The 19,209-nt window shown below is 40.0% G+C and overlaps 2 protein-coding genes across 5 annotated transcripts in view; both read left to right on the forward strand.

Moving 5' to 3' along the window:
* Positions 1 to 2,507, forward strand: part of fibcd1a (fibrinogen C domain containing 1a) — a 108,648-nt gene extending 106,141 nt beyond the window's left edge. For all 3 annotated transcript variants that reach the window (XM_036979470.2, XM_090237064.1, XM_090237065.1), the window contains one exon: positions 1 to 2,507. This exon is cut by the window's left edge and continues 525 nt beyond it. The gene's annotated coding sequence lies outside the window, so the exon portion shown is untranslated.
* A 4,496-nt stretch (positions 2,508 to 7,003) lies between these two features.
* Positions 7,004 to 18,487, forward strand: traf1 (TNF receptor-associated factor 1). Of its 2 annotated transcripts, XM_021605354.3 has the most exons (11): positions 7,004 to 7,435; positions 7,574 to 7,730; positions 7,965 to 8,049; positions 11,211 to 11,309; positions 13,220 to 13,381; positions 14,420 to 14,479; positions 14,615 to 14,683; positions 14,809 to 15,282; positions 17,026 to 17,209; positions 17,489 to 17,637; positions 17,884 to 18,487. In XM_021605354.3, the coding sequence occupies exons 3-11, from the start codon at positions 7,990 to 7,992 to the stop codon at positions 18,100 to 18,102; spliced, it is 1,476 nt and encodes a 491-aa protein (XP_021461029.1). In that variant the 5' UTR covers positions 7,004 to 7,435; positions 7,574 to 7,730; positions 7,965 to 7,989; the 3' UTR covers positions 18,103 to 18,487. The 2 variants fall into 2 exon arrangements, with proteins under 2 accessions (XP_021461029.1, XP_021461028.1); XM_021605353.3 differs by having other exon boundaries at positions 7,035 to 7,730.
* Positions 18,488 to 19,209: the final 722 nt, after the last annotated feature.

Here is a 19,209-nt window from a genome sequence, read left to right on the forward strand (position 1 = left end):
TGAAATATGAAATGTTAGGATTTCTCTCATTCCCTTAAATTAATAGAATTTCTTACAGTTTATTTTGGCTGTCCCTGTTACTTGTATATACAGTTATCTTTGCATCTGACAGCATCATGAGTTCTCCTAAGTGTTACGCACTGGTTTCGGTGAACCAAGTTTGCTTGATGAGTAACCTTGCTTGAGACCTGGAGACTTGTGTTAGCTCCCCAAGCTAATGCTTAGTCTTTAGCTCAGCGGGCTATGACCATATTGTGGCGCACAGGAAACGTGGGTTTTAACCCCGTCAGTTACATGAGCTCCTGGTTGACCCCTAGCTCCTGGTTGACCCCTAGCTCATTGTTGACCACTAGCTCCTGGTTAACCCCTAGCTCCTGGTTTACCCCTTGCTCCTGGTTGACCCCTAGCTCCTGGTTGACCACTAGCTCCTGGTTAATCCCTAGCTCCTGGTTGACCCGTAGCTCCTGGTTGACCCCTAGCTCCTGGTTGACCCCTAGCTCCTGGTTGACCTCTAGCTCCAGGTTGACCCATAGCTCCTGGTTAACCCCTAGATTCTGATTGACCCCTAGCTTCTGATTGACCCCTAGCTACTGGTTAACCTCTAGCTAATGGTTGACCCCTAGCTCCTGGTTAAACCCTAGACATACCTTGTGACCATGTGTCAGTCCTGTGCCCAGTAAGACACATTCATGACAAAGACATTATATCCGTCAGACAGGGTTTTTCAAGCCAATCACTTCATAAATGGCATCCTTGTTTTTTATGTAACATTTTCAAAATACATTGACCCCACAAGACTGGCTTTGAGTGGCATGCGTGTGTGACCTGTGACAGTGGTAGTAGAGAGAATGAAGAGCATAGGTGAGGGGGATCGGCCAGCGGGCTGGGCCAATTATGATCAAAGGCCTGTATCTGTGTAGACTTCCAGTTGGTGGTGGAAACCTTCTCAGACAGTAGCTACTAGCCTATAAGTTCAGCTCATTGTCATGTGGAGGCTTCCCTGTCTCTCAATTTCTATCCCTTACTTTACAATCACTGAGAGACAAGTCTGTTCACTGATATGCTGTCTTGACTCAACTCAAATCAGTTGTTTCAGTATACTGGGTTTTGGCTGCATTTACACAGGCAGCTCAATTCATTAATCAGATCAGCTCTGAAAAATATTTGATGTGAAAGATCTGATGTGATTGGTCAAAAGACCAAGGAGTGTAAAAAAATATCAGAATGTGGCTATCTGTGTAAACGCAGCCTTCTAGTCTCAGTACTCTTCAGTGATGCGTCTGTACAGGAGGTGGTTAATAAGTAAGGCAAATCGTGTTCTTTACTCAGTACCAAATATTGAGATTCCCTTACGGGCACCCACAATAGAAAAAAAACATATCCAAAACGCATTATTTGTATCATAATACAATGACTTCTGGCAACTCATTCCCCACAAAAAGCAGCCATTTGGCCAGGCATTGAATGGCATTGTGTCACTAGTACAGTAGGGCTGTACAGTGTGTCTTTCTCCTTCTTTACAGTGACGTGACATTGCTATAGATGCCTTTGTGGCAGCAGACAATTGTACATCTGTGTGGTGCCTCCTCAGCTGTAAAGTCAGAATGACAACATGTCGGGTAGGCTAGCGGCAGGTAGGTATCCTATAATACTGTTGAGCAAGTTTCCTGAAGGTAACTGAAGCCTAGTTGAAAAATAAGTTGTTGTGATCTTGAACAAGGCACTTAACCCTAATTGCTTCTGTAAGTTGCTCTGGATAATAGTGTCTGCTAAATTACTCAAATGCAAAAATATGTTGTTACAAAGTTGTAGTGGCACATTGAGGCTCACAACTTGGAGTCTTGAAATGACATTATGTGGTAGTTATGTGTTTACTGGGAATGTGGTGGTCTTCTATGAATTCTGTATTATGTTGCAGCCATTGTTCATTTACTGTAATCATGTACTTATTTATTTCCTTATTTAACCTCTGTTTGTTTCGTCATGATGTGGCTAATGTTTCCATTTAAAGGTTGAGTGAAAGCATATCTTATTAACCTCACCAATATGTGATAGGTAGAGAGATCTGTCTAAGTTTGGCTGAAGCTCAAAAGATGGAATCCGCAGTAAGGGAAACTGCGCAACTGTCTGCCCAACGGCCGTAGTTATTGTTTTGTTCATGAAGCAGGGCAGAGAAGTCCGTGGGGGAAAAAAACAGTGTTTGTTGTTTACAGTAACTTCTTTGTTGTTGTAATACCACAGTCTAACGTGGCAGTTTAACCAATAAGGATTCCAGCTTGAAGGTGAGATTTTTATGTTGATATCATTATGAGTCTGTTTATAATGGTCTGCTGTTGTTGTAAAAGATCCCTCAGTCAAATATGAGCACTTTAAAAGCAGATACGTTGCGATTGACATACAGTATAATTTGTATGTTTTTGTCTCAAAAGGAATCAAAAAAAAGAAACCATTGTTTAGATGTGTATAGTTGTCTCTTCACAGCATTTGGAAATAAAGGTTTAAAAGGTCTGGGTGGTAATGTCTGTTTAGAAGCTTCATAAAGGTATCTTACATGTACTAACATTTATCATTTTACAAGCTTAGTTCTTTCTTTGTTATTATTGTAGCCTTATGGTATAGCTCATTATAGTAAGACTACAAAATGAGATGATAATCCATGATTCCACAATCTTTTTTTTTTTTTACCTTTATTTAACTAGGCAAGTCAGTTAAGAACAAATTCTTATTTACAATGACGGCCTACCCCGGCCAAACCTGGAAGACGCTGGGCCAATTGTGTGACGCCCTATGGGACTCCCAATCACATCCAGATCTGATACAACCTGGATTCAAACCAGGACTTGCACTTAGATGCAGTGCCCTAGACCGCTGCCCCACTCGGGAGCCCAAGTGGTGATAAGAAAGACATTGAACAAAACATTCTCAATAAGAGACTACTGTCAGTTTGTAATTTTGGGGAGGTACAAAAATATGTTTATTCTACATAAATAGGCTGCTATAATATATTAGAAATACAATATCCTCCCTAAAAATTAGTTAGTCTGTGACTTTAATGACCTCTGGAACCTCTAGTGGTGATCTGTTGAACTGCATCCTTATCCAAGACCCTAATAGCCCTAACCCACCATCCGTGGAAGTTACTAAGGCGTGAAATTGTGCATGTCCTTCAATATAACTCCCCCTTAGGAAGATGACTGACTTCTGCTGTTCTCATCGTTTTTCCCCTAAATGCACAATGTCCATCACCGTTCCCTTTCGGTTCATTTTTCTTTTTGTTTATGAACCAAAAAATAGGCAGAAATGGTTTGTTTTGTGGAACGGAATGAGACCAGGTAGACATTTGTAAACAGTCTATCATATACTACAATGACTATTAGCTCAGGATGTTTTCAATCTAAACCAACTCTCCTGACCGGGCTATTTCCCTGGATGTCCATTGCTTTTTCTTGAATCCTGCTACTGTGTTTGAATGTTCTCAACAGCATTTATGAAATATTCATTTTCTTGGTGGATGTATGCTTGGTGCGTTGGAACTATTTCTGTGTCATCCCTATTTTGTATTATCTGTCTCCAGTTGACATATTTATGCCTGGTAATTACTCTTCAAGTCAGGGAGGCTAGAACAAGGCTTTCTGGAGCGGGGCTCATAAGCAGGTAATTGAAAAGATGAGCCTAGAATAGATTGTGTGTGTGTTTGTGTGTGTGTGTGTGTGTCTCTCTCTCTCTCTCTCTCTTCCTCTCTTTCTCTCTCCCCCCACCCCTCTTTCTCTCTCCCTCTCTCTTCCTCTCTTTCTCTCTCTCTTTCTCTCTCTCTCCCCCCCCCTCTTTCTCTCTCTCTCCCTATTTCTCTCTCTCTCTCTCAAAGCCTACTTTCTGGACACTTTGACCACTTGATATAATATGAGCTCTCTCTTGCAGGCATCTTTAAGTGTTGCAATCAGGCGTTACAGACCAGGAATGGTGAGACGGTGCCTTTAGAAATGTCAGTGGGAAGTTAGCCTAGTTTAGAAACAAGGAAGGATAGAAGGTGATGCGGTTACTTAAATAGTTTAATCTCCTGATTGGTAGAAGTTATTTCTGTTCTGCAATATTTTTAGCAGGACAAAATACTTAATAGTTTAAAAACTACAAATGGTACCAACAGCTGCAATCTATGTGTGTTATATCTACACGTTTTAGAAATGGAATGGGGTGTCTAGCTTAAAAGGTTTAAGATAAAGTGTGGTCTAAGGAATAGTAGGGAGAAGAAGTATGTTGAATGTCTAGAGTAGTCTTGAAGCAAGCACATTAGTTATGGCTCTAGGCGCAACAAACCTTTGTCACTGAGGAAGCTAAGAATTAAGAATTCAATGGCTGGATGGAACAACCTATGACATCCAAGCATCATTATGCAATTCACAACAGGAAACTATGGCACCAGGAAACAAGTAGTTGGTGAATAAAGTGTGTGTGCCCCATCCAGCCAAACACTGTAATTATCCCACCATGTTGCAGCAATAGACTCATTGGGTGAAGTATTTGAAAATGACATTCTGACAGCACAGGGCTGTTGTGTGAGGTGTACAAGAGAAAATGGGGAGCGATATGGTGTGTTGAGCCACTGTCATCATTACCCTATAAAAAGCCTGTGTTCCTGCTGTTCTGTTTCTCAGCAGACGTGGGTTCAAATACTATTGGAAATATTTAAAATACTTTAGCTCTAGTTTGCTCAAGTCTGCCTGGAGTACCAAATGGGAGGGGATTGCACTCGTGTTCTATTGGTTCCATTGTGCCAGGCAAGCTCAAATTAAGCCCAGATAAAGTTTTTGAAATAATTTGAAATAGTATTTGATTTGAACCCAGGTCTGTTCCTTATCAGGGCCATCAGAGTCAGTGAAGTACAGAGACAGAGACAGTACATTTTGATGTTTACAGCAACTCTCAGTTCTTTGTGTTCAGACTGAACTGCATACACCACAAGTTACTGACACAAACGGTCAGTTCTAGAAAAGCTTTCCTATTTAGGGAGGTGTCCAAGTAAAGTGTAAAACAAAAGGGGTGGAGAGTTAGTGATGTATAGGTTGAGTGATAACGCGCATTGTTATACTGGTGGATTTAGGGTCATGATATATTGGTTGGATGAAGGGCGGGTGGGTTGCGGCCAGGTTGAGTAAAGAGAAACAATACCTTTAAAAAATCTGTAAATGTATCATTCTAGTGCAATTAATATCTGTAAGCTACATTTAGTTTTTTTCTCATTATTTTAGTCTATCTGGCAATAGTGCATAAGCCTAATCTTTAGGGCCAAACTATATGCGCGCCAAGTAGCCTACACCCCAAAAAAGCCAAATGGTTGAAAAACTTTGATCCACAGAGGCAAAAAGAACAATGCTTGAGTTTAATTCAATAAGAGAAAAGCTGTGAAATGGAGAGTTGAAAATAAAGACAACGGAGGGACATTAAAGTAACGTTTGGGAAAGTTTTGGTGAAGTGGTAAAAGAGGGTGATAGCAGTGCTGGCAATGTTATGTGTGAGGATGCTATCATCATCCTCTTTTACCACTTCACCAAAACTTTACCTGCCTGTTGCTATTTGGTGCACATAAAGTTAGGCCCTAAAGCTTAGGCTTACTCACTAATGCCGAAAAATAATGAAAGTAAAACCTCAATGTAGCCTCCAGATGTAAACTGCAACAATTATACATTTATGGATTTCTTAAGGTATTGTTTTCTCTTTATTACGATTTTACTTGAATATGCTTTAGAGCTATTATAACTTTAATTTGAATGAGCAAATGTTTAAGCAAGAGCAGTCCAATAGGTTTTATATCATTTGTGTTCTCATGTGGTTGTAGCACAGATGGAAGAAGGAGCCCGTTGTCTCACCAGATGTCTAAATCTGAAGCATCCATTTAGAACTTCCTCTCACCACCAAATATGGAGATGAGAGGAAGTCCAGTGGCAGAAAGTGAGAGAAGATGGAGCTAGATGAAATTTGGCCAACATTCTGCGGATGTTCTTATCGATGAAACATTCAATCTCAATACCAATACAGTTTTTTGTTCCCAAAACTAGAGTCTGTTACGAACAGAGTGCAATGAGTTTTGTCAACTTAAAAATTGCATCGTTAGGAGTGCAAAGGCGAATTGAGTTATTGCACACACACACACACACTTCACAGAGTAGGCGTTCCCTAATGGAATTATGCAAATACATGCTAGAAAGAGCCAATAGGATCTCGCTAGCTTGTGCTTGGCTCTGACCACTTCCTTACTTGTTCTGCCCACTATGTTTCATTTTCTCCCATTGGTAACAACATCAGTGGTGTATCTCAGGTTAGCTACTAGTATCTTTGGTTGTACTGTACAGTGCTTCAACTTTGAACAGATTATTTTAGAATAATACTAATGTGAATAGAAAATATGCTGTTTTGCCAAGAACAATGGATCTTGTGAATGCTCCTGTAAACTGCACTTTTAAAACATCCTTGCACATCACTTGCATCACTGTTAGTTTTGCCATGACAGCCTGTTGCCGTGCAACAACAAAGCAGATAGTTATGGTTCATTTTTATGGGACCTTTTGAGGAGTCAATGCTTATGTCATATTATGTGTTGTGTGTGTTTTTTTTTTACAACCGTCATGTTTTAGTAATGTGCTCATTATTGTAATCATCTTCAGTTACCTAATTGAGTTATTCTGTATAATGACAAAAAAAATAAAACATTTACTGACAGTAACAGCAACAATAGGCAAACTTCTCAGGGGCCTCTACCACAAGGTTGTGTTCGGTGTTGAGTGACAGGATGTGTGGAAATGATAGAACAGGGACTTTCCTATTTGGCGGATGTGACGGTCATGGAGGCAATTGAACCCCCTCGAGATTTCTGAGAAATAGGTTACAATAACTGTGTGTGTGTGTGTGTGTGTGTTTGAGGGAGAGAGAGGGGGGAGGGAGAGAGAGAGGGGGAGGGAGAGGGAGTGGGGAGAGGGGGAGGGAGAGAGAGGGGGAGGGGGAGAGAGAGAGAAGGGGGGAGAGGGCAAGGGAGAAAGCTTGAGAGAGAGTGAGACAGAGAGAGAGAGAAAGGGGGAGAGTGAGAGGCAGAGAAAGAAAGAAAGAAAGAAAGAAGAGAGAGAGAGAGAGAGAGAGAGAGAGAAAGAAAGAAAGAATGAGAGAGAAGAAAGTGAGAGTGAGAGACAGCGAGAGAGAGAGAGAGAGAAAAAGAGAGAGAGAGAGATAAAGAGAGAGAGAAAGCGTAGGGTAGGGGGTAATAGCATTACGTAAGCTGGCTCCTGGAAATATTTACCCCTCATTTGCACACCATGCTTGGAGTTGATGCCTTACTCACCGTAAAGTACAACATTGCTCGGCACCACACATGGGGTTTTAACACGTTTCCAGGTTACCACAGGGGGGAAATCCACGGTAGTTTTCTCGCTACAAAAAGGTTACAAAGGTTGACACTATTTAATGGACACATCATATATTAGGAGAGAATAGTAACACTTACCATCTTAAACATAACTTGGTGAATTATAAATGGAGTCTAGTTTAAAACCGACTGGCAACTTACACAATGATCCATCTGCACCAGGTGAAAATGAGTATCCTTCTGGATTTCCTCAAAGTATTTGCGATGATGTACCCCAGCAGAAGTACCTGTGCAGCAACTGTAATAACGTACTGAATGAGGCACGTCAGACTTTGTGCGGCCACCGCTACTGCCTTGCTTGTGTCAGTTGGTTAGTGAGGTAAGGCTTTTAAATTACTTATATTCAAAGTTTTGTGAAACATCTTCAACAATAACCAAAGTTAACAATTTCCTCATTTATCATCCACTCTCTTGCCAGTGTCTAACACAGCCTACAACTTCCCTTTTTTGCCATTCCCTTAATTAAATTAAGTTAAGATATTACAATTCTGTTAACATATCTGTGTATATTGTATTGTAAATCTAATCCCATATGTTCATTGTTGTTATTTAGTAATAACAACAACCTTGTTTGCAAGATGTGCAAAGAAGAAGATCCAAGCTCAGAGAGTGAAACAAGCATACTGACATCAGACAATGTATGTATAATATTACTAAACTTTGTTTAAATGCTGTCATAGCACAAGTGGATAGAATTGAATGATACAGCAAGCCTATATGACCTTGAGTATGGGCAACAAAAACATTATGGCACGGATAAGTTCCTGCAAAAAAAATGCTTTAACAACACATTAAAGAGGCAATCTGGGATTGGTACATTCTTTTTTAACTTTTACATTTATGATATATAGCCATGGATTGTTGGGGAATATAACTTATAAATGCCTCATGAGCTTAGCTCAACTGTCGTAACCCATCAGAGCCCAAATTATAAGCCTGTTTTACTCCATTGTTTATAAAACAATGTAATTGTTAATAAACACAGGTATGATTCAAAACATGTTTTATTTATCTCATGGATGGTCAAGCCTAGCATCCATAGCTCCGTCTAGTGTTCACCTTTCTCCAGCCCCATCCCTCAGCCTCAACAGTAGTTGGAGAGTCCCCCATGCCCCTGTATCTTTACATAGAGGTGTGATGATAATTTCCATTCTTCATGATTTGACTATTATGCATGGTACAGACGCCAAGGTGCTGTATGAATGGACCTGATGTGGGTAGGATACTGCTCTAATATAGGGAAGCAAGATTACATTTATTCCTAAATACACATTAAAATAGAGGCTCTACAACAGTATAATATTGGTGCTTCTAGTGTTATCCCAAGCACTCTCCTTCTATCTACCTTCTTCAGATTTCCATCTAACTTCCATCTACCATCCATCTACCTTCCTCAACCTTCCAGCTACCTTCCATCTACCATCCATCTACCTTCTTCAAACTTCCATCTGCCTTCCATCTACCATCCATCTACAGTACCTTCCATCTACCATCCAATCTACCTTCCATCTACCTTCCCTTACCTTTCAAATATTCTCTGTGATTTACCTTTAATCTACCTTCCATCTACCATCCATCTACCTTCCATCTACCTTCCATCTACCTTCCATCTACCTTCCATCCACCATCCAATCAACCTTCCATCTACCTTCCCTTACCTTTCAAATATTCTCTGTGATTTACCTTTAATCTACCTTCCATCTACCATCCAATCTACCTTCCATCTACCTTCCCTTACCTTTCAAACATTCTCTGTGATTTACCTTCCAGCTACCATCCATCTACCTTCCATCTACCTTCCCTTACCTTTCAAATATTCTCTGTGATTTACCTTTAATCTACCTTCCATCTACCATCCATCTACCTTCCATCTACCTTCCCTTACCTTTCAAATATTCTCTGTGATTTACCTTTAATCTACCTTCCATCCACCATCCATCTACCTTCCATCTACCTTCCATCTACCTTCCCTTACCTTTCAAATATTCTCTGTGATTTACCTTTAATCTACCTTCCATCTACCATCCATCCACCATCCATCTACCTTCCATCTACCTTCCCTTACCTTTCAAACATTCTCTGTGATTTACCTTCCATCTACCTTCAATCTACCATCCATCTACCTTCCATCTACCATCCAATCTACCTTCCATCTACCTTCCCTTACCTTTCAAATATTCTCTGTGATTTACCTTCCATCTACCTTCCATCTACCATCCATCTACCTTCCATCTACGTCTGGCATTTAATCATTTGTATTCCTACACAAAATAAATGTGCAATAGTAAATATTGTATCTGGATAGATAAAATGATTTACTATTGTCTGACATATGCAACGTTTACTGTGAATGCAGTCTCTGCTAAAGCGGGAACATTAGCTTTAATTATATTTCTACTGCACTGTAGCGCAGCTCTTCAGCGCTACGGATTGAATAGTGCCCTAGATATTGTTTAAAACACTGACAATTGAGTTATACTTTTCAGCTCCCCAAAACAGGAGACTCATAGGTCTGACATTGGCAGTGACATAATCTACCCCCTCTAATCAGAGTTTATATTCTGATTTTAGCTGAATTCTCACCACAGAATTGCATTGACATAAACTATTTCACTGTTCTGGTCTAAGTCTTCTCAGAAGAATGTAAGAATTGAGAAAGACAATCAATGTGAAGAGATTGCTGGAGTGGAGTGGAGTGGTGTAATTAGAATGGCTGTAGAGTTCACAGCGTTGAACAAGTTGAAATGTGTCTGATGTAAATTAGTCCACTGCTGAGGTTCTGAGTCCATAGAAAAATAATGACTAAAAAGGACATTCCCATTCATGTCAAAATGCAGTGTTATTTTTCTATGACGGAGACATGTGTCTCACCAAAAAATGACTAGTGAATAGTAAGTAATATGTTAAGTCAGCAGGTAACATAAAATTAATACTTCAGCATGAGTGACAACTACAATGGTTAAAAGTTATTATTTTTGATAATACCATATTAATACCATATTAATGAGCCCATGTTGGTCATCACTGTAACCGAATGCTTCTGATCCAAGTCTAAGCCCGGAAGAATGTGGTTCAGCACGAGCTCCTCCCATCATCCTAGGCAGAACAGCAGACGCCCCATAATCAGCTCACTTGTTTAATTAGGATTTTGGTCTGTCGTGCTAAAATAATAGGCTCGTAGTATATTCATATCAATATGACGGAACATTTGGAAAAATCTATTTTCATGGCGGATGACTCCTATATTTTGATTCAATCGGGTTAATGAGCCACATTGAATACTTAGTGAGCATCACAGTGGAATGGAAACTAATTGCTGAAGCTTATAACAGTAACTCACATTTTTTACCTTACATTTAGCATTCATCTTCCCTTTTCTATGGTCACAAAGCAAAGGCTTGACTGCCTCCGACTGTTCCTTCCACAGTGGGTGCACTGTTGGTCGTCAGTTCTCACTAGCTACTGTAATATTGAATGATTATTATGATGATGATTAAAGCGATAGAATGGCTTTGTGTGTTTATTGCTTCTGAAATCTAACAGTATAGAGACACAGACAGCAGCACTTCAAAGATCCACTTCAAACTGTATCAACTCAGAACAATGACAGCCGGAAAACGTTGTCGTTCAAACCAGTTTAGCACGGAAGAAATCGCCAGTGTGATATATAGAAATCCGCCCATTCTTTATTATGCATAAACGTTTTCCCTCTGAGGAATAAAGTGATTTAAAGTGGAAGTACTGAATTATTAATTGAAGTACTGAAAGTTGATCATCTTTCTCCTATGTGTTACATCAGTTATTCAGTGATGCAGCCATCAATAAGGAGATCTTGGAGTTGAAAGTGCATTGTGCTAACCAAGGTTGCTCCTGGAGGAGTATTCTCAAGGACTTTGAGGTATTGACACTTTTTTATACATTTGAAGGATACATTTAAGAATGACTTTTTTTGTGTGACAGTGACACTGATATACAGTACCAGTCAAAAGTTTGGACACACCTACTCAGGGTTTTCTTTCTTTCACTATTTTCTACATTGTAGAATAATAGTGAAGACGTCAAAATTATAAAATAACACATATGTAGTCATGTAGTAACCAAAAAAGTGTTAAACAAATCTAAATATATTTTATATTTGAGATTCTTCAAAGTAGCCACCCTTTGCCTTGATGACAGCTTTGCCCACTCTTGGCATTCTCAAAACCAGCTTCATGAGGAATGTTTTTCCAACTGTCTTGAAGGAGTTCTCACATATGCAGTGTGTATCACTGCAGAATGCTGTGGTATCCATGCTGGTTAAGTGTGCATAGAATTCTAAATAAATCACTGACAGTGTCACCAGCAAAGCACCCCCACACCATCACACCTCCTCCTCCATGCTTCACGGTGGGAACCACACATGCGGAGATCATCCGTTCGCCTACTCTGCATCTCACAAAGACACAGAGGTCATCAGACCAAAGGACAGATTTCCACCGGTCTAATGTCCATTGCTAGTTTCTTGGCCAAAGCAAGTTTCTTCTTATTATTGGTGTCCTTTAGTAGTGGTTACTTTGCAGCAATTCGACCATGAAGGCCTGATTCACGCAGTCTCCTCTGAACAGTTGGTGTTGAGATGTGTCTGTTACTTGAACTCTGTGAAGCATTTATTTGGGCTGCAATCTGAGGTGCAGTTAACTCGAATTAACTTATCCTCTGCAGCAGAGGTAACTCTAGGTGTTCCTTTCCTGTGCTGGTCCTCATGAGAGCCAGTTTCATCATAGCGCTTGATGGTTTTTGCAACTGCACTTGAAGAAACTTTAAAAGTTATTGGAATGTTCCGGATTGACTGACCTTCATGTCTTAAAGTAATGATGACTGTCATTTCTCTTTGCTTATTTGAGCTTATTTACCAAATAGGGCTATCTCCTGTATACCGCCCCTACCTTGTCACACCATAACTGATTGGCTCAAACGCATTAAGAAGGAAAGAAGTTCCACAAATTAACTTTTATCAAGGCACATCTGTTAATTGAAATGCATTCCAGGTGACTACCTCATGACGCTGGTTGAGAGAATGCCAGAAGTGTGCAAAGCTGTCATCATGGCAAAGGGTGGGACTTTAAAGAATCTCAAATTTAAAATATATTTTGATTTGTTTGGACACTACATGATTGCGTATGTGTTATTTCATAGTTTTGATGTCTTCACTATTATCCTACAATGTAGAAAACAGTACAAATTAAGAAAGACCCTTGAATGAGTAGCTGTGTGACTGGCCTTTGACTGGTGCTGTAGCTTTATTTTTTACTTTAAAAAATACACTCTAATTTGTAGGTAAAATGTAAAATGTTCTTTACAGTAGTTGCATAATTAGATCAGGATCAGAGGCCAATATGTCATCTAAACAAAATTAAAATGCCAAGTCCTCTTGTAGACCCAATCTTGGTACCAAAATAGATTTTTTTAGTTATTTCGATCACAATGCTACAATTCTAATAAGGACAGTACTTAGTGATTATACATCATCCAATGTTGCTAAGATAATTAGGTTGTTTATTACAAGTATATAATCTCATAAAATTTTGTTGAAATGTTGCCATTGAAAGTTTATTTGAAAAAGAAGGGGAAACAGAATCTAATAAAAAGAACAGAGGCCTATTTTGAATGATCTAGATCAAAATGGCCCCTGATGGCTAATATTGATTTTGCACTGAGATCGAGATGTTGAGGATGAAATTGATTGATTCACTGAAATGTTGTGCTGAGCTCGGTTTGGTTATAGATTGCTTTGTTGTCCTTTCTGAATTGTCTTGAATCCTCGTTCAGGAGCACCAGGGGCAGTGTGAGTATGCCCTAATCCCCTGCAACATAGGCTGTGGTCACATGGTGCTGCGAAAGGCCTTGGCCTGTCACCTGGAGAAGGCCTGTCCAAACAACATGTCAGTGTGCCCTGCATGCTGCCACTCTTTGCGCCCCATAGAGCTACAGGTAAGACTGGCCCAAAGGATCCAGTTCCAGACGTGCATTCAGTAGCTGTCAAACTAACCACCTCGCCTGAGTTGCAAATACTGACACTAACAGGTCTCGCTGACATTCTGAGATGTTCAGCCCTGGTATGAAGTGTTTTTCCTCCTACAAAATGGTTAGATAAGAGGTAAAAAGTTTGGAACACACCCAATAAAAATGTAGTGCTTGCTGACTAATGGAGTTATGGAAATAAATAGCCAGTGTACTGTTTCCTGTGGCTCTAAACTGCAGGAGTTACAGAGTTGGGAATTCGAAAAAAAATATGTTGGAATTGTTCTCTAGTAAAAAAAAACATTGGTTGGGGTCTTGGAGATGGGGTCAGTGTGACATTGGAGGGGTCCCTGCAGCGCAGCTGAAGCCGCAGGGTCTCTAGTGTTTACTGCTGCCCCATATTCCCTTTTGCCAGTGATCTGAGTAGGGCTGCCGAGAGCGTTGGACTGCAGCGAAGGGGAGCAGAAAGCCACAGAACACTTTAGACTCAAGGTTAACCATTAGGGGGTAGGGCATCATGATTCGGGGTAAAATGTATACATAGAACCGACTGCAAAAGCTTTAAGTGCATACTACTCACTACACTGAAACAGTAATACTTAAGTAATTTATTTAACTAGGCAAGTCAGTTAAGAACAACTTATTTTCAATTACAGCCTAGGAACAGTGGGTTAACTTCCTGTTCAGGGGAAGAATGACAGATTTGTACCTTGTCTGTTCAGGGATTTGAACTTGCAACCTTCCGGTTACTAGTCCAACACTCTAGCCACTAGGCTACCCTGCCAGCCCAAAATACTGTACTACTTTACTGTTCTACTGTACTGTACTACTTAAGTAATACTGTACTACTTTACTGTTCTACTGTACTGTACTACTTAAGTAATGCTGTACTTAATCAATGGTATTACTAGATACCTCGTGTAGCTATCGATTCTATGAAAGAAACTGTAGGCCTACAGATGACTGTTTCTCTCAATATCTTCAGCATTTTTGTGTGTTATTTTACAGACACACTCATGTCACAGTCTTGGAGAGGAAAAAGCGGATAAAAAACAAAGAAAGGGAAAGGTAGGAAAAAATATGTTTGTTCTTAAAGTACCGCCTGTCAAATCCAATGATGTTATTTGTTGTATAGCTGATGGTTGTTGTGAAACACTTCTTTGTTGCCACATGTTAATTGTCAAAATTGTCTTGATTCTACAGAGTAATCCTCTTCCAGGTACCAAGGGGAAAGAGTATTGTGTTTTCTCTGAAGTTGGTTGCACATTTAAGGTATTCTATTAATGCCATTACTGCATTATAATAAATGGGGCATCAAATACAAATAATGTGGCAAATTAGAAAGCTTTTGCAGTACAGTTATTTACATTTTTGCCTTCTAATCCCATGTATTTTAGGGGACCACAGAGAAGCTGAGAGTGCATGAGAACAGCAGCCATGTTGGCCACCTTCAGCTCCTGCTGCGTGCTGCCACCACCACCAGCAGTGACCTGCAGGCCTCCCCACTAACAGCCCCTGCCCCAGGCAAGGAGAACAGGGCTATGGATGAGCAGCTGCCCCATCTCAGAGACACTCTGTCTGGCCTGAGACTCCATTGGGACATGGGACTATTAAAGGGGGAAGGGGAGCTGGAGACGGAAGGAGGGGACGGAAGGAATAGCTCGGCAGCTCACAGCCTGCGAGATGATGACCAGGTGACCATACTCTTGGACCTAGGGCGGCAGATAGACACACTGCAGCAGAGGGTCCAGATATCTGAGAACATCATCTCCGTCCTGAACAGGGAGGTGGAGAAGACCCAGCTGAGCATGAAGGCTGTGGAGAGGGAGAACCAGAGCAACCAGGAAATGATTTATCACTTAGAAATAAAGGTACAGTATATCTTGAGTTCGAGCATAAACTCATCTTTGTGGACCAGCTGATTCATTCCAGAGCATGCCGTGAACTTCCAAAAAGTTGAATCACACTCCAATAAGTTCAGTTGAATTATACTTCTTAAAACAACTATTAAGAAGTGCATGCGTCTACTATCCTCCCAAATTGTAGAAAAGCAGGCTAATACGTTCAAGAAAGTAACTTTTCTGATGCTCCTAATTTGCAGCGGTGGAATTGTAGACTAAGTATTGCTGCATACACACACTATTCTTGAAGTAAAATAGCATAATAAAATGCTGGTCTGGCTGGCTGAACAGTGATGGGGAAAGGAAATCCTCAAATGTCACATATTGGTCGGAAAAACGGACTGTTGTCAAGAATGAATTTGGCCTTCCTGAAAAATATCAATTTATATGCCGCTTCTGCAAGCATTCCTCCCTGACTCTTAGAGTAGACAGCCTCTTCTCATGTAGCAGTACATACTGATGTAGGATCTTAATTTGAGCCAGTTTCCTACAGCAGGAAAATAATCCTGCAGCAACAGGAAATGTGAATCATTATGTGGATTATAATTAATAGACATTTTGTAGTGGTTGATACATTTTTCATAAGGAAAAATCAAGTCTGAAATTTCAAAGTGGAAATTACCAACTTTAGAAGCCTTGAGACAAAAAAGTGGAATAGAAAATCAGGAGCCATAAAAAGTGCCATAAACATGCCATAAAGGGCTTAAGAATGCACAAGCTACTGTTGATAGGAGTCAGTTGATGAAAATCACAATTCAACAACCCCCTTACTCATAATGAATGGGAAAAGAGATGTCATTATTCAGTGACAGCTGTGGGGATTTCAGCTTTTGGGGGATTTCCTACTGTAACTGAGTAAATATTTGATAAATCTGTTCTTAAGACTCCCGCCCCTGGAGAGAAACATTTATGTTTTGAAGTAAATTTCCTGCAATTCTACACATTTTGCCATGACTTATGTGATGTTAATGATCTGAGTGAGAGTGACTAAGAAAATCAATGTGGGATCCCTGGAGGTCAGGGCCCCTGGGCACGTGCCCTCTGTGCCCGGTTGCTATTTGGCCATGATTACTTCAAGTATAGATAACTGGTTAGACTAATTTACCAATCTAAATATTGTAAACTGACATGGCTAATTGAGACACAACCAAATGTTGAACTTGTACCTTGTAACCCTCAACGGTAAGTTGAGACCCTGACTGAGTTCCTAAAACATTTAAAAAGGTATTATTACATTTTTTGGGTCGAGGACCACCTAGCGGCCGGGGGGCCCTAACCGACTGATTATGTCTCTTATGCCAGGAGCAGGCCCTGTTTATCAGTTGAACACATTACAATGGTCTCTGTGCTTGTTGCACTGGATAATAAAATGTGTCAGCTTAATTAACAGAAGAATATAAGGTAATTTTACATTGTCAAGAAGTTTTTATCTGTTGTATTCACTGTAACCATATGCTCCAATATTTCTCTCAAATCAAAAACATAACTTTCAAAGTGGAAATTACAAACTCCAGATGCCTTTTAAAACTTTTTTTTAAAACAATTTTGAAATGTTCTGCATTGCAGGAAAGGTGTCCTGCAACATGGTGATCAAATTAACATACTACATTTGTATGTGGAGGATGTTGATACAGTAACCTGACTATGCCTTCTTAATTGACCCTGAGGAGATTAATAAAGTTGTTTTGAATTTAATTGAATATTGCCCTGTAGGTGACAGAGCAGGAGCATAGAATGGCCAGGAAAGATCTGGTCATCAGCTCCATGAAACAATGTCTCAGCGCCCACCAGGAGGTCTCTTATGACGGCACCTTCATCTGGAGGCTGTCTGACCTCAGCAACAAAATGAAGGAGGCCGTCTCTAGCCATGGGAATAGACCAAACCTGTACTCTCCAGGTACAGTACTCTTTCAACTTTATCTAAAACATAGGAACCAGTGGTGAAGGGCAGTCTATTTACGCGGAGGGACAGTCTTCTATGCATACAGCATTAAATAGGCCTTCATTAGAAAGTGCTTCATTTGAACTAAATTGTTCTTATGTGGATGCTTTGTTGAAACATTATACAGACAGCACTGGTTCAGAGGAACCAAGTTCCCTCCAATATTATTTGTATCCACTGAAACATTGGAACAAGTTTATATCAATGTGTTTGTGTCCTCTCTCCTTTTTCTAGCGTTCTACACAGCCAGGTATGGATTCAAGGTGTGCATGAGGCTGTACCTGAATGGTGACGGGGTGGGAAAAGGCACTCATATCTCTCTTTTCTTTGTGATCATGAAAGGGGAGTATGACCTACTCCTCTCATGGCCATTCAAGCACAAGGTAAGGAAGACTCTCTGTGTTATATCTGTGTAACATACATCATAAATGGTTTATTTAAAGGGTTGAAGTTTTCAACTGAAATGTTATTTGAGATGTGTCTCTACAGTAGATACAAATCAACAAAAACTCATCATGCCTCTTTGTGGGTGTAGTTCTCATCTCTCTCCCTCTGCGTCATTAACATTATGAAGAATGATCAGCCATCTTGTGACATGTTAATGTCTAATCAGCATATCTCCTCACCAGGTCACCTTCTTCCTGCTTGATCAGAATCACAGAGAACACGTGATTGACGCCTTCCGGCCCGATCTAACCTCCTCATCCTTCCAAAGGCCTGTCTCTGATATGAATGTGGCCAGTGGTTGCCCACTTTTCTTTCCTCTTGGTAAACTTCACTCGCCTAAGCATGCCTACTTGAAAGACGACACAATCTTCATCAAGTGTGTTGTTGACACTTCATCCTGAGTCATGCTTCAAATGATCTATCAAAGGAGGATGGGTGGGGGGGAAGGGGGGGGGGGGGGGGGGGGGGGGTTAGAATAAGGATTAGGGAATGGGTTGGTTTTCACACCAACCTTGGTTTAGGTTATGTTGAGGACACTTTAAGGGTTCTGAGAGCTAGATATTTTTTGGTTTTACATATAATTATATATTTAATCTATTCTTTAGAAGAAGAGAAAAATCTGAAATATCATTGTATGGTTGTACTTGTATTTATGAGGGTGTATCATTTTCAGAAATAATTTCAAGACAATCAATGGGGTTTTGTTACTGCTAATTAGATATTATAATTTTGTTTAAAAAAAACCTGTGAATTCATGAGATGAATAAAGAAAATATAAACACTGAATTGCATCAACCACCAATTATGTTAATATATGCCATTTAACAGATGCTTTTATCCAAACCAACTTACAGTCATGCATGCATAAATGTTACGTATGGCTGGTGCTAGGAATCGAATCGACTACCCTAGCATTACACGTGCCATGCTCTACCAACTGAGCTACAAAGGACCACCGCGTTATTTATGCTTTAAAGTGTTTTTGACAAATGTTGGTTCAGTGAGCCATGGCACCAAACACTCTCAGGTGACATTTTGGAGATTTTTATGTTACACATTGAATAAAATTGGATGCCTCTATAAGCTACTTGGTTACCATTCTCAAAACTGTCCATGCAGGTGCATGTAGGCTAATTACAACAACATCACAATGTGTTTGATTAGTTGCATTTAGAGTGCCTCAAATGTTTAAACATTTAAGATAATTGTAAAAGTGTATTGCAGTACTTACAAGTAGTATATTCCAGTGACATTATGGCAGAACATATTTTAAAAATAGAATTGTCCCCTCAACTCATCTGCCAAATGACATCTCAGCTGATCCCATAGATTTCCTCTCAGCGTTGTTCCATAAGCAAAATCCTTATAAACATACAGCAGCTCTGTGGACGTAAACAGAGCCTTCCCATAAATGGATCTCTATAGATTTCATTATTTTTGATTTGCTTAAGAGTAAGCTCAAATAAACAGAGCAGAATCCGCAATCTGAAGTCAGTGCTAGTATATGA

The sequence above is a fragment of the Oncorhynchus mykiss genome, chromosome 6 (assembly GCF_057628025.1).
Source record: "Oncorhynchus mykiss isolate SJ-2025 chromosome 6, ASM5762802v1, whole genome shotgun sequence".
NCBI classification, from domain to species: Eukaryota; Metazoa; Chordata; class Actinopteri; order Salmoniformes; family Salmonidae; genus Oncorhynchus; species Oncorhynchus mykiss.

What these genes read in the sequence shown, in the direction of transcription:
- traf1 (XM_021605353.3), top strand. Translation starts at nt 7,519, where the DNA reads ATGGAGTCTAGTTTAAAACCGACTGGCAACTTACACAATGATCCATCT. An exon ending in TTTATCACTTAGAAATAAAG is followed by an intron (nt 15,283 to 17,025) that starts GTACAGTATATC and finishes ATTGCCCTGTAG; the next exon opens with GTGACAGAGCAGGAGCATAG. An exon ending in CATGGCCATTCAAGCACAAG is followed by an intron (nt 17,638 to 17,883) that starts GTAAGGAAGACT and finishes TCTCCTCACCAG; the next exon opens with GTCACCTTCTTCCTGCTTGA.